Source organism: Myotis lucifugus, unplaced genomic scaffold, assembly GCF_000147115.1.
Source record: "Myotis lucifugus unplaced genomic scaffold, Myoluc2.0 scaffold_191, whole genome shotgun sequence".
Taxonomy (NCBI): domain Eukaryota; kingdom Metazoa; phylum Chordata; class Mammalia; order Chiroptera; family Vespertilionidae; genus Myotis; species Myotis lucifugus.
Window position 1 is genome coordinate 1,839,754 of NW_005871239.1, and position 15,658 is coordinate 1,855,411.

At 36.0% G+C, this 15,658-nt stretch overlaps 1 protein-coding gene across 3 annotated transcripts in view; it reads left to right on the forward strand.

The window, feature by feature from the left end:
* The first annotated feature begins 630 nt into the window (after positions 1-630).
* Positions 631-15,658, forward strand: part of FERMT2 (fermitin family member 2) — a 39,235-nt gene continuing 24,207 nt past the window's right edge. The window contains exons 1-2 of one of the 3 annotated variants that reach the window (XM_023760731.1): positions 631-876; positions 11,319-11,453. In XM_023760731.1, the coding sequence (XP_023616499.1) occupies positions 801-876; positions 11,319-11,453 (211 nt within the window). In that variant the 5' untranslated portion in view covers positions 631-800. Of the gene's footprint in view, positions 877-11,318; positions 11,454-12,475; positions 12,780-15,658 lie in introns of those variants that run through there. The other 2 variants (XM_023760729.1, XM_023760730.1) reach the window with 2 other exon arrangements.

A 15,658-nucleotide genomic window follows, 5' to 3' on the forward strand; every position in this document is an offset into this window, starting at 1 on the left:
GGGGAAAAGTTAGCATGACTATAAATTACTTTTCTTGGAATATATTTGGGACATCATGTAGGTTTTTGTTTGTTTTTTCTTTCTCTTAGATTGTCCTGTTACTTGTGGGTGGTTTTTTTCCCCATGCTCTTCTTCCCCTAGGCTGTTGGTGTTTGCTCACTCTGGTCCCCTATCTTACTTTTCACCGCTCCTTACCCACCTCAACACACTGCTGCAGATTCACTAACTTCAGCCTTCTCACCTACTTTATCATCAGAATATTGTCCATTCCTGAGGCTGGGCTCAGAACCCACCAACTCCACTTCATTATTTATTCTTCCGATTCCTGCCCCCAGGGTTCTCTCTGTTCCCTGAATGACGAGAGAGTGTTGACTCTGTCACCCAAGAGTCCCCTGTTGTACCTCACTTAGGCATTATTAGTGGCCCAGGGTCTTCTGCCTCAGCTACCTGTATACTGGCTTTCCTGGGCAGAGTGTGTGTTTTTCAGCTGGTAGTATTTCTTTTGTACCTATCCCATAATAGCAACTTAGTATTTAATTGTTTGTATTAAATACCCAATTATTTAGTTTTCTGCTTTTAAATTTCTCTCAAGGTAGTCTTGGTGATTTTTAAAGTATTTTGTCTGTACTTTTTTTTTTATAGATGTAAAAAAAGATTGGTCTGACCATGCTCTCTGGTGGGAAAAGAAGAGAACTTGGCTTCTTAAGACACATTGGACCTTGGATAAGTATGGCATTCAGGCGGATGCTAAGCTCCAGTTCACTCCCCAGCACAAACTGCTCCGACTGCAACTTCCCAACATGAAGTATGTGAAAGTGAAAGTGAATTTTTCTGATAGAGTCTTCAAAGCTGTTTCTGACATCTGTAAGACTTTCAGTAAGTATTCGATACATTCTTCCATGAAAGTATGAGTTGTGTGATGCATGTATGATATGACTGATGACTGACACTTAGCTTATCTCAAGGAGCAGGGGTCGGGGTGAGCTCTCTATGTATGTATATTTATGAAAGTTTTACTTTATTCTTTAAAGTTTTTATATTTAAGATAAAGAAATGTTGTGTAGATTCTTTCCTTTCTAGACGTATATCAGGTATTTATTATGTAATACATTCTGATGACGTATTTTTATGGGAAAGAGAAGAGGACAGGGAAGGAAACCGGTATTATTTTCAGAGGGATGTAGCTTTCGCAGTGTTTCCTTCACGTAAGTCACTATTTGATTTTAGCGATTCAGGCAGATTATGTCACTTCCCGCATTAAGGGCCTGACAAAGCTCCGAAGGAAATGGCTATGAGTGTTGTCTTCCTTAACCAGCCTACAATTTGAATACTCTTGTAGTAATTCTATTTATGCTTTCTGACATGAGATGTGGATTAATTTTGGCTGACCCAGTTATGTCATGTGACTAAAAGAATCCAGCCATCAGTGAAAATGTGAACTGTCATCTTTATCACTAGTTTATAACTATTGTGCTATAGATTAGAGTAGCAATTTTCAAACAGTGGGCCACAAGAATTTTTAAAACGTACAATACCTAACTATTTAGTCAGGGGCACTGACTTTTTTTCCCTTAGATCCGTGGTCGGCAAATTGCGGCTTGCGAGCCACATGCGGCTCTTTGGCCCCTTGAGTGTGGCTCTTCCTAAGCCTTAGGAATAGCCTAATTAAGTTAATAACAGTGTACCTACCTATATAGTTTAAGTTTAAAAAATTTGGCTCTCAAAAGAAATTTCAATCGTTGTACTGTTGATATTTGGTTCTGTTGACTAATGAGTTTGCCGACCACTGCCTTAGATTGTCAAATAAAAAAATGACAACAGCCAAACAACCATAGCTGTCTGGTGTGAATTAATCAAAATTATACCTATATTTTCTTGGTGTGCTGCAAAGTTTTAGTAATTAGTTTATGGGTGCTGTGAGATGAAAAAGGTTGAAAATCGCTGGCTTAGGGGGAGATACAGGTAGGTTGACTGTTTTGATCTAATGACTCTGAAATTATAATGGTTTTTATGTTAATGAAATTTTTAAGAAAAAATTAAAATAACAGAAAACTACAGGTTATTGTATAACACTTACCTACTTCTAGAATTAATTATCTAGAATTAAGTTTATATCATTTTGCCAAAATTTACATATATATATATATATATAAATATAAATATAAATATAAATATATTTTATTGATTTCAGAGAGGAAGGGAGAGGGAGAGAGAGATAGAAACATCAATGATGAGCGAGAGCCATTGATCGGCTGCCTCCTACACGCCCCCTACGGGGACCAAGCCCACAACCCAGTCATGTGCCCTTGACCAGAATCCAGCCTGGGACCTTTCAGTCTGCAGGCCAACACTCTATCCACTGAGCCAAACCGGCTAGGGCCATTTTGCCAAACTCTTACGTCAAAATAATATAGGTAAAGTTTTGAGTTCCATTCTCTTAATTTCCCTTCAAAAGCAACTACTATCATAAATGTAATGTGTATCCTCTCAGCACTTTTAAAACTACATAAACACACACACACACACACACACACACACACACACACAAGCATGTATTTACATCTATGTGTAAATATATACCCCAAAATAATATATGTTAGTTACTTCCATTGCTGTGTGGGTATTTTCTTACACTGTTTTGAACATGTGTGCAGGAATTTCTCTTGCGTGTTCAAGTAAAAAGTAGAATTGTTTTAAGTGTACACATAATTCATTTCAGAAGACTGTCAAATTGCTCTCCCAAGAGGTTCTACCTGTTTACATTCCAACCCACAATGTATGAAAACCCCTCGTTCCAAATCATCACTAACATTTGAATGTTGTCAGTTTTTAGTATTTGCTTCTCTGAGTGAAAAAAATACACAATTTCATTTTAGTTTATAAAGTTAAGTATGTTTTTGTATCTTTATTGGCCATCTAATCTAAGTTTCTTCTATTTTAAATTACCTGTTTATTAATTTTTAAAAAATAGACAAATGATATAAACTTGATTTTTAGAGTAGTTTTAGGTTCACAGCAAAATTGAGGAGAAAGTACAGAATTTCCATTTACCCCCTATTCCCCTGTCAACATTCTCCACCAGAGTGGTACATTTGTTGCAACAGAGAAGCCTACATTGACACATCATTATTATCCAGAATCAGGGGCTTACATTTGATTTCCTTGGTGTTGTACAGTCTGTGGGTTTGGACAAATGTATAACGACATGTATCCATCATTACTGTATCATACAGAGTAGTTGCACTGCCCTCAAAATCTTGTGTTCTATTCTTCCCTTCCTTCCCCAGCCCTTGACAGCCACTAATTTCTTCACTGTCTCCATAGTTTCGCCTTTTCCAGAATGTCTTACAGTTGGAATCATAGAGTATGTAGCTTTTTCAAATTGGGTTCTTTCACTTAGTAATATGCACTTAAGTTTTATTCATGTCTTTTCATGGCTTGATAGCTCATTTCTTTTTAGCACTAAAAAATATTCCAGCCCTGACCAGTGTGGCTTAGTTGGTTGAGCAACGTCCTGTGTACCAAGAGTTTTGATACTCGGTCAGGGCACGTCCCTGGATTTTGGGCTCTATCCCAGGGGGAGAGTGCAGGAGCCCACTGATCAAATATTTCTCTCTCATATACGATGTTTCTCTCTCCTTCTCCCTTCTTCTCTCTAAAAATCTAATTTCATATATATATACACACACACACACACACACACACACACACACACATACACACACACATATACATACATATATATACACACACATATAGATATAGATATATAGATAGATATGTAGATATAGATATATATAGAAATGACTAACTTTAAAATATATGTATTCTATTGTCTGGATGTACCAAAGTTTATACATTCTCCTATAGAAGGACATCTCGGTTGTTTAAAAGTTATACAATTGTAAATACAGCTGCTATAAACTTTCCATGTGTAGGATTTTGTGTGGACATAATATTTGCAATTCCTTTGGGTCAATACTAAGGAATGTGATTGTTGGATCAGATGGTAAGAATGTGTTTTGCCAAACTATCTTCCAGAGTAGTTCTACCCTTTTGCATTTACACCAGCAATGAATGCGAGTTTCTGTTGCTCTAAATGTCACCAGCTTTTGGTGTTGTCAGTGGCCTGATTTGTGGCCATTCTAATAGATGTGGGATGGTCTCTCGTTGTTTTAATTTGCATTTTCCTGATGACATGATGTGGAGCATCTTTTAATAGGCCCTTTGCCATCTTAACAGAGGTGTCTGTTAAGGACTTTGGCCTATTTTTTAATCGGGTTGTTTATTGTCTAATTGTTGCATTTTAAAAGTTCTTTATATATTTTGGATAACAGTCCTTTATCAGATAAGTCTTATGCAAATATCTTTGCCCAGTCTGTGGCTTGTCTTTGACAATTTCTTTCAGAGAGCAGCAATTAATTTTAATGAACTCCGGCTTATCAGTTATTCTTTTTTTAAATTATGCTTTTGTTGTATCTAAAAAGTCATCACCAACCCCAAGGTCATCTAGATCAGCGGTCGCCAGCCTTTCGGACCTCATGGACCACCAGTGGTCCATGGACCACCGATTGGCGACCGCTGATCTAGATTTTTTCTCAGGTTATCTTCCAGGAGTATTATTGTTTGCATTTTCCATTTAGGCCTGTGATACATTTTGAGTCAATTTTTGTGAAGATGAAAGGTCTGAATCTAGGTTCATTTTTCTGCACGTGGATATCCAGTTGCTCTAGAACTGTTTTTTGAAAAATTATGTGGTAGTTGGCAGTTTCTTACAAAGCTAAACGTAGTCTTACCATATGATTTAGCAGTTGTGTTCTTAAGTATTTACTCAATTGATTCTAAATTTTTGAACACATAAAAACCTACCGTGTAAACTCACAGATACAGCGGAATGGTGGTTACTAGAGGCGAAGGGGTTCGGGGAGGGTAAAGGTGGTCAAATATATGGTGGCTAGACTTTGGGCGGTGAATACACAATGGAGTATACAGATATTATATAAAGTTGTGCGTCTGAAACTTACATCTTTGATATTTTTCTAGCCATAAACCTTTTTTTAAATATATATAAAATATGTTTTTGATTTTAGAGAGAGAGGGGGGAAGAAAGAAACATTGATTGGCTGCCTCCTGCATGTCCCTACTGGGGTCAAGCCTGCAATCCAGCATGTGCCCTGACTGGGAATTGAACTGGTGGCCTCTTGGTGCATGGGTTAAAGTTCAACCATTGAGCCACACTGGGTTCTAGCCATATACCTTTTTGAAAGCCATCATTTACTCAGTGAAGCATTATTTATAATAACAAAACCATTTCTTTTACAGAAATTTCAAATTGAACATGTTCAAAACCGAGCTCCAAATACTTTTCCTTTTCCTATCTTATGCCGTTTTTGTTTATCATTTGCTCAGTTGTCAACCAGTATCTTATTGATTCTTCCACACTCCACATTCTCTAGAATTTTCATAATCAAATACATTATCTGACAATAACCCCCCACCCCGCCTTTTTCCCTAGAGTTATTCTGAAGCCCTCTGTCATTCTGCTCCAATAATCTGGGGTGGGTGTTTTCTAAGGTGCACAGTCATAGCCCCAGGACTTCCCTTCACCTTTGTCCAAGGAAAATGTCTTATCTTGGTTTCTTTGTGGTGGACTATATCCTCCATCAGCGCACTAAGGAAAAGGTGAATTTTTGAGATGATATACTTGAAAATGTCTTTATTTTGCTCTTGGATAGAATTGTTGGGATGAAAATTATTTTTCCTCAGATTTGGGAAGTCATTTTCAGTTGTATTTTAGCATCCAGTGTTGCTATTGATAGTCCTGGTAGAGTTCTTAAATTTTATTTTTATCCTTTCTTTGTAGGCTGCTTTTTCTCCTTGGAAACTTACAGGATCTTTTCTTTTTCCTGCAATTTTGAAATTTCATAGTAATGTACCCTAATTCCTCCTATGTTTCCTCTGTTCTTTCTGTTACTAGTACTTAGACTTGGTCCTTAGATTGATCCTCTTACATGACTTTATATCTCTTATTTTGGATTTTTTTATAGTGAATATCAAATTTTAATTTTCAGTGGTGTATATTTTTATCTAGATGTTTGTTACCAGGTATCCATGAATACATTTCAGATTTGTTGACTTTATATAAATTAAGCCTCAACAAAATAGTAAATAAATAAATAAAACTGGAAAGAACTCTCCCTCCCCTTGTTAATATCCAAGGTCTCATTTTAAAGCTCCAGCTGTTCTTTGTAACATCCTATATGTCTCTCATAGATGTCATTGTCTTATCTTTCTGAGAATTGTAATTAAGCGTTTTTTGTTTTATTCTTTTGCTCAAGTTGTTTTTCTTTTCATTTGGTATCTTTTATGTTAGAATCTCTGTGAGTTTTCCATAAACTTAGCAGCCTAAAAACACAAATGTATTATCTCACCGTTTCTGTAGGTTAAAAGTTCTGGCACAGCAAGACTGAGCCGAATCCTACACTTAGAGTTTTATAAGATGTCGGTGGGACTATGTTCGTTCCTGAAGGTTCGGAGAAAGAATTCTATATGGGAGAATTTGGTTCCATGTGGTTGTAGGACTGAAGTTCCCCTTGGTTTGTCTGCCAGAGGTCATTCTTGCTCCTAGAGGCCTCCTGAATTCGTGGGCTTGTGGCCCCCTTTGTCCATCTTCAAAGCCAGCAACAGCAAGTCCAGTTCTTATGCGTGGAATCTGACCTTTCCTTCTGTCTTGTCTCTCCTCTGCTTCTCTCTGCTTCCTTTTCTGTTTGGAAGGCCTCGTGATTTCATTAGACCTACCTAGACAAGCTAGGATATTCTCCCTGAAATCAGTTGATTAATAACTTTAATTTCATTTGCAAAGTCTCTTCCCAGCAGTTCCTCCATCAGTGTATAATTGTATACCCAGGGACTGGAATTTTAAGGGCTTATCTCTAGAATTCTTGCCACAGAGGCCTTTCTCAAATGTCTGTCAATCATTGACAGTTCATTCATATATCTTCATGAGGGGGCACTACAACTGGATTAGGAGGGGGTTTAGTTTGTCACCCCTCTGCAAGGGATTCTCCCAACATGGGCAGTGGTGGCATTTAAAACTGGGTACACTGAGAATTATTTAGTGTGGGCACACTATAGTGCAACTCATAAACCATTAGGTCTCTTAGAATGTTAAATCTTGTTTCTTTTTGAAGTAGTCCAGGAAATGCTGATTTGATTTACTAATTAGAAAATATGGCTTAAAAGGTATACCTGAAATATTTTATGAGTTTCTGAATCTACATAATCATAACTATTAGTGCTAATGCATCAAACCCCCAAAATTACATTTGAGGATAAATGGGTTAACTTCTTTATACTTTGAATATATAAGATTTAAGAAAATTCTTGATTTTTTATTGTGTAATGTTAAAGAAATGCTGCCCTATTTTTAAACTTTAAAAAAAAATAATACACCTAGAAGCTTTTGAGAAAGTGGTAGAATTTAAGGAACATTTATTTTTAACATGATTTCTGCTGTTTAATACTTAAGATGTACTTACCCAAATTTATTAATAATTAAAAAGCAGTTAGCCCAGTTTGGCTCAGTGGGGAGAGCGTCGGCCTGCGGACTGAAGGGTTCCAGGGTTCAATTCCAGTCAAGGGCACATGCCCCGGTTGCGGGCTTGATCCCCAGTAGGGGGCGTGCAGGAGGCAGCCAGTCAATGATTCACTCTCATCATTGATGTTTCTATCTCTCTTCCTCTCCCTTCCTCTCTGAAATCAATAAAAATATATATATATATTTTTAAAGCAATTATGTTCACCTACTGTCTGGGTAATCTCTCTGTTTAGGATGGTTTTTCTGGTAATTTTATTTTGATGTTTCAGAAAAAAATTCCCCAGAAAAATAGCCTGTAACATACAGAACAAAACAAAAACCTAATGTGTATCAGAGTTTTCCTAATGGTAGAATTCAGATAACCAACAGAGAAACAAAAAGCCTACATAGTTAATATATTTATTTGGACTTCTTTTTTAAACTTGGGATAAGGTGGATATATACTTTTTAAAAGTCCAAAGTTGTGTTTGCCAATATGTTAATTTTTACAGCAAGTTAACTTTTGATTTATAGAAATCTAGTAGAAAAATGAGCAAAGGGAGGACATGGCTAAAAACCCTTTAGGAAATGTGCAACATCATTACGAATTAAAGAAATGTAAATTAAAACAAGGAGATAAACATAGTTTTTCAAATAAGCAAGATTTTAAAAATAACACATGCCCATCTTTTGCACACTTTTGCCTTAAAATTATTGTAACTTTTGATCCAGTAATTCTACTTCAATGAATTCCTAAAGAAAGAAAATGTGGGAAAATATGTACATAGACAGATGTTTATATAACCATTATTTATAATGGACTAAGTATTAGAAGAATGGTTAAATTATAATCTACACAGAATTTTTTACATCTATTAAAATGATCACTTATTTACATAGTCATGTTCCATTTTTCAAGAACATGTTTTAAAGGACTTGATTATTTATACCTTTTGTAATTTCTAAATGATTGTATAATTTTTAAAGTTAGAGAAAAGCATTAACACCTAAAACTTACAAAATACTTGTTATATGCCTGTCAAACATTATACTATATAGACCCAGTGCTTCTCCCTTCTGCTATTTTTTTTCTTAGCTCTCCCTATCTTTACATTCTTTATTTTTATAATTAACTTTATTCTGGTATAAAATAAGTTGAACCTATTTAAAGTGTACAGTTTGATGAGTGTTGACATATCTGAGAAACTACCATAATCAGGACACAGCCCTCAAACTTTAGCCAGACAACCACTGATGTGCTCGGTCACTATAGATTTGTTGTCATGTTTTTGGGATTTTATGAATGGAATCATACAGCATATACCCTTTTCTACTTGGCTTCTAGCAGTTAGTGTGATGGTTGGGCAATACATTTGTGTTATTGTATGTGTCAGTAGTTTGTCTCTTTTTCTTGATGAGTTTTGTTCCATTGTATGAGAATTCCAGTGACATGAAAGAAAACATTTTGTTTATCCACTTAGGTTAATCCAGTTTGGGCTTTTATGAATAAAGTGATTACAAATGAGCTGTTCATTTTCTTGAGATAAGAACTAGTAGTGAATATTTGAGTTGTATGTGTTTAACTTTATAAGAAATTGCCAGACCGTTAAAAAAAAATTCTCATTTCACATTCCCACCAGCTGGGTATGAGAGTTCCTCCTCCACATCCTCACCCACACAGGGTATTATCAGTCTTATAATAATAATGTTGGCTACTCTGATGGGTGTATAATGCTATCTCATGGTTTTAATTTGTATTTTCCTGACCAATAATGTTGGGCATCTCTGCATGTGTTGCTTAGCCATTCTTGTGTATTCTTTGGCAAAGTGCTTGTCCAAATCTTTACCCCATTGGTCTGAGTTGTATAGATTGTTTTTATATTTTAGATACAAGTCCTTTGTCAGGTATACACATATGTTTTGTGAATATTTTGTCCCAATATACAGCTTGCCTTTTTGTTTCCTCAATAATATATTTCAAAGAGCAGGTTTTTGTTTTTGGCTTCTTAAAAAATTTTTTATTTAATGTTTTTTTTTAAGAGAGAGAGAAACATGAATTGCCTCTTCACTCATTTGTACATTCATTGGTAGATTCTTGTATATTCCCTGACCAGGGATTGAACTCACAAACTTGGGTATATTGGGATGATGCTCTAACAAACTGAGCTACCTGGTTGTTTTTGTTTGTTTAAAGAAACGGGGGGGGGGGGGGCTAGCTTGTTTGGCTCAGTGGATAGAACGTCAGCCTATGGACTGAAGGGTCCCAGGTTCGATTCCGGCCAAGGGCACGTGCCCGGGGTTGCAGGCTCTGTCCTTAGTTGGGGGCATGCAGGAGGCAGCCAATCAATGATTCTCTCTTATCATTGATGTTTCTCTCTCTCTCTCCCCCTTCCTCTTTGAAATCAATAAAAATAGATTTTTTTTTTAAAAAGACAGTTTTTTTGTGTGGTGTGTGTGTCTGTCCTATCTAAGAAATCTTTGTCTACTTATATATTTTTTTAGATCTATGATCCACTTAGAATTAATTTTTGTATATTGTGTTAGATAAGGACTAATTTTTTAAAAAAATACATGACTCCTGTTCAGCACTGTTTGTTGAAAAGATTGTCCTTTCCCCTTGAATCACTATGGCACCTTTGTTCAAAATAACTGACCACCTTATGGGTCAGTTTCTGGGCCCTGTCTTCTATTCATCTATATGTCTTATCACTTAGCCAATAATTGCACAGTCTTGATTGCTGTATCTTTATGATGTCCTGAAATCAGGTAGTCTAAGTTCTCCAACTTTATTCTTTTTAAAAATTGCTTTGACTATTCTAGGATTGTTCTTATTTCTATATACATTTTACAGTCAACTTGTACAAAAATGCAAGTTGAAATTTTGAATAGGATTCTGTTGAGTCTTTAGCTTATTTTGGGGAGAATTGACTTAATAATTCTTGAAGTTCATGGACATGGTAATATATATATAATATATAATGTCATGTATACCTATTTGAATTGTCTCTAATTCCTTTTATTACTTTCATTTAACTATTTTGCCTCTAATCAGATTCTCCACATAAATTAATAGAATCAACACAGAAACTTGTAGCCATCTGTAGGCAGAAAAGTTTGACTCAATTAAAAATTTGAGATTTAATAATGATATGAAAGTATTTTCATTACATTTACTTTACATGCAGAATGAATGAGGGCTGCCATATAATATAAAGCTTATTTCTTACGGTTTTAGATAAAAATAAATATACAAGTAAGAATTCTTATATTTTCTTGTTGTGCCATAGATCATTATCTTGTCACTTTGAGGTTACTACATGTATTAGATAGATGTGAATTAAGAGTGCTTTAGTAGATTATTTTTAAAATGTCATATTTCAGCCTTGGCCGGGTAGCTCAGTTGGTTGGAGCATCATCCTGATATCCCAGGATTGTGGGTTTGATCCCTAGTCGGGGTGCGTGCAGGAATCAACCAATGAGTGCATGGATGGGTGGAACAACAAATCGATGTTTCTCTCTCTGTCCCTCTCCTTTCCTCTCTCTCTAAAATCAATAAAGAAAAAAATTTAAATAAAATGTCATATTTCAGGCTTTTGCATGGCATTAATACGTGGCAAAACAAGCACACATACACACAAGGAAATTGCAAATTCTTATTTTGAAATGGATTAATAGATGGATTTACCAAGTGTAAAGTGTTCAAATTTCCTCTTATTCTAGTAAAATAATCTTCTCTTAACAGATATCAGACACCCTGAAGAGCTTTCTCTCTTGAAAAAGCCCAGAGATCCAACCAAGAAAAAAAAGAAAAAGCTAGATGACCAGTCTGAAGATGAGGCACTTGAATTAGAGGGACCTCTTATTACTCCTGGATCAGGTGAGTCTCTCTTACTCAGCAAGGGTTCAATGTGAGAACCATGGACTGAATGCCTGTGTGTCTTTTTAACAGTGAATACATGGATTACATAGGTCAGGAGAGGGGTCAGAAAAAACAACTCACCTTCCGCATCTTTTCCCTCCAGCAAAATTACCACCAGGGTGTGTCACGTGCAGATTTTCTTGCCATTATTAATAGTCGCATCAGTAAAGAGAAGGCTGGTTCTCTGCTCAGGAAGAGTCAGAAAGGGACAGTATCGTTACTGGGCTCAGTTCTCTACTTTTCAAAAATTGGATGGTTTTTGTTTTTGTTTTCCAAATTATAAGAGAACATTCATTTGAAAAATACAGAGGTAAAAGAAGTAATTCCTAGAAGAAAGGACTTAGGAAACAAGTTATAGAGGTCAAGGAAGGGCCCTTGGAGCTTGGGAGTGAGGAAGGTGATGGTCACCGCCTGGGGGAAGAGGGAGGAGGATGGGAGAGGTGAGGGTGTGCTCCTGGGAGGGAGAGCGCTTGGATACTTCAGTATTTAGCTTCTTTTTTCTGTATTCCGTGAAAACTGCCACTGTTTCGTTAAGACATTTTAACTTTTGTCTGGTTACTTAATTCTCCTCTGTGCTTTGCGTATGCCAGTCCCTTTGCTTCCATGGCTTTTCCCCCTGATGGTTTGCTCCTTTAAGAAGCTTTTTCAAATTTCCTTCCATTACCTCCCCGACTTGAGTTAGGTATTCTTCTAATTTAGTTCATTCTTGGTTTTTTAAATTTTGGAATGATGATGATGATGATAACAAAAGCAAACTCTTCATATCATGCTTACTGTATGCCCAGAACTATTTCACACACTTTGCCTGTAGAAATTCAGTTCTCAATACAGTCCTTTGAAGTGGGTTATATTAGTACTCATATTTAAACGATAAAGAAACGGTGGCACAGTAAGGTTAGGGATATCCAAGGTCACATACCTGGTTACTTTTATGTCACTACTCTTGTAAGGATTGCATCTGATTAACAGTTAGATAATCCTTACTCTTAAGTAGGTTATAGGCTAGTTGAAAAACAGTTACTATGTTTTAGGAGGTAAGGATTTAGAAGACAAAATAATTCTAAATAGGGTGTACTGCATTCAGTTTTTGTTGGGGAAGTTTGTGAATTGAGCTGTTAAGTTCCAATGGTTAGGATTTGATGGGAAGAAAAGGCAATCCAAGCAGAAAGAATGATATTAACAAAGAACATGCTGGCTGAAGAAAAGGACAAAACATGAACAAAAACCAGTTGAGCCAGTTCACGGGGGAGAAACCTTCAAGGAACTTCAGGATCACACTGGCAGGTAATTAATGTCAGGCTGAGGAGTTTAGAATGGTGCATTGTAGTCATTGGTTTCTGAACATGTTACAAAATGAAATCATTGTTTTAAAGGAATACCAAATTCGCTTCTAGTCAGTAAACGCGTTGGAGGGAATGAGGGGAAAGGTTTCAGGTAGTGGTAGAAGCTACAGACCGAGGAGGTAAAAGGATATGTTCATCATTAGGATAAGATTAATTTTAAAATTCGATTTAGACATGATTTATATTGATGAAGGCACCTGACAGTAGACACAATCCCTGCTTTCAGTCATTTTATATTTAAATGGAAACGCATCTAATTCTTACAACATAGAAGAACTACATAGAAAAGTATATAGGGTGGGCAAAAGTAGGTTTACAGTTCATATGGCAAACCCTACGATAATTAATAAGTAATAATGCAAGAATAAACTGTTCCATATACTCACAACTATAAACCTACTTTTGCCCCACCATGTATTTATGGGGTGATTTTGGGGTGGTTGAAATCAGGCAGGATTGGTCCTAGAATTGCAAATTAGAGATTTTGTACAGTACAATTTGAAACAAAGGATGATGAATTTAGATGAGGGAAAGCCATAAATCTTTGGACCGAGTAGCTGCCAGTTTTGTTTTTATTAAGATGTTACATACAGTAAAATGCATAAATTTTAAATTACTGATGAATATTTGCAGATGCATAGACCTTGTAATCACCCAGGATATGATACAGCATATAGCATGATACTAGCAACCCAGGCCTCCCACATGCCTTTTCCCAGTCGCAATCCCACAAAATAACCACTTTCTGGCTCTTAAGCATAGATTAGCATTTCCTGTTGAATCTCATGAATGAATCATAGACTATGTGCTGTCTTCTGAAGCAACTGTGTTTTGAGTGAAGGAATTAAAAAAAATGTTTTAGTTACCTACTTCCAAGCAGTTTAATTAAAGACAGTTGAGGTGTTCCGACAATATGGAATATTGGGAAAGTACACAAAGATGGTGATATGTGGAGGACTGATGATCTATAGAGAAAAAATCCACTGGGTGCCATACACACGTATAAAAGTAATGTGCAGTTGATTTTTAAAAGAAATATTAACTATCTAGTTTGCCTGCTTTTTATGATTTGTTCGGATTTGAATCAATTATTGGACCAAATATTGAAAAATACAATCAGTTGCATGTTGTGTCAATAAGTAGCACCAGGTCCATATATCTCAATACACGACATCTTCAGCACATCAGACACTATGCTCAGTGCTTCACAAATGCTCCTCTGCTGCAGGTGTGGTGAGGATTAGATATAATCTTCATTTTCTGAGGAGAAAGTTCCCCTTGCTTCCCACATGCATCTTGAATTGTGAGCATCTCACAGTGTGCTCATAGTCAACAAAACTATGTATTCAGTAAATGATAACGATTATTTAATACATATGTTTTTCATTTGGGCCTCACAAAACCCCTGCAGTTTTGGTGTGTTACACCTGTGTTACTTATCAGGAAAGAATACTCTACAAGGGTTTGTAGTTTGTCCAAGGTCACAAAACTAATAAAGGGGCAGAGCTAGAATTCAAATCTAAGTCTGTCTGGCTCCAACACTTGTGTTTCTAACCATTATGTGACATTCATCTATCCAGTTATATTTAAAGCAAATATTTTGTGAATTCTAATAGGAACATTTGGTAAAATATTAATGTGTGAATTATAACTTAACAGAGCTAATTTTTAACAGGTAATGCTTTAGGAGGTAAAGGACATTGAGTGTGAATTAATGATTCTCAGACTACAGTAAAATTGTTACATAGAATTATGATAAAATTCTATGGAATACCTTGCTTACATGGCTGTGGTCAGGTAGCACATTCTTGAGTGGCTTTGCCACTTCCTAGCTGTACTTAAGTAAATATCTAATTTCCAATTACCTATTGGAGGGGACCCATTGAACTAGCCGGATCCCAGGTCTGGGGAAAACAATTTTTCCAAAAATAAATTAATTTTACAGTATAGTACTGATGTACAAATTACTAATTTCAGGATGTATTATGTAAATAGAAATACAAAATGATTGAATCAGAACTTTAAAAAAAATCTTAAAGGCAGGAAAACTCTGGGTCCTAAAATAATACATACAGGAAGTAATCAGTATTCACTTGCTTTGCACTGTCAGGAAAATCACTTATGCAGGATGCCTTTTTTTTAACTGGAACTTGCCATTTTAAGCATGAAAACATTATTTAAAAATACTATAATTATAAAAGCAATGCATGTACATAGTAAAAATTTAAATATAGAATTATGTGTTCATTTTTGTTCTTAGTGAAAGTGAGACTGTGTTATACATACATTTGTAATTTTCATTTTTTCAGTCAGTGATATAAATGGACCTTATATCTTTAATTTCAAAAGTCATACTTTAATACAGCCTTATGAAAAATTTAAATAGTGCAGAAAGTTTATTAAACTGAAGGTGAAAATTATACTTCAACTTATTCTGTTACTCCTTTTCAAGAAGTAGCCATTTATTTAAAAAAATACCACATGATCTCACTCATTCATGGATAATAGAGACCATTATAAACTTTTGAACAATAATAGATACAGAGGCAGAGTTGCCTCGAACAGACTGTCAAACTACAGCAGGAAGGCTGGGGGGGGGGGGGGGGGCGGGGGGGTGGTAAGAAATCAACCAAAGGACTGGTATGCCTGCGTTTAAGCATAACCAATGGACATAAGACACTGGGGGGGGAGGGGGAGCCCACAGGATTGTCCAGGGGCGGGGCTAAAAAAGGAGAAAATGGAAAACTCCTTCTTGTAACTCTGGCCTAGCAAAATTATTTTCTTGACATAAAAATTGAAAAACAAATAAAAGTGCCTGGG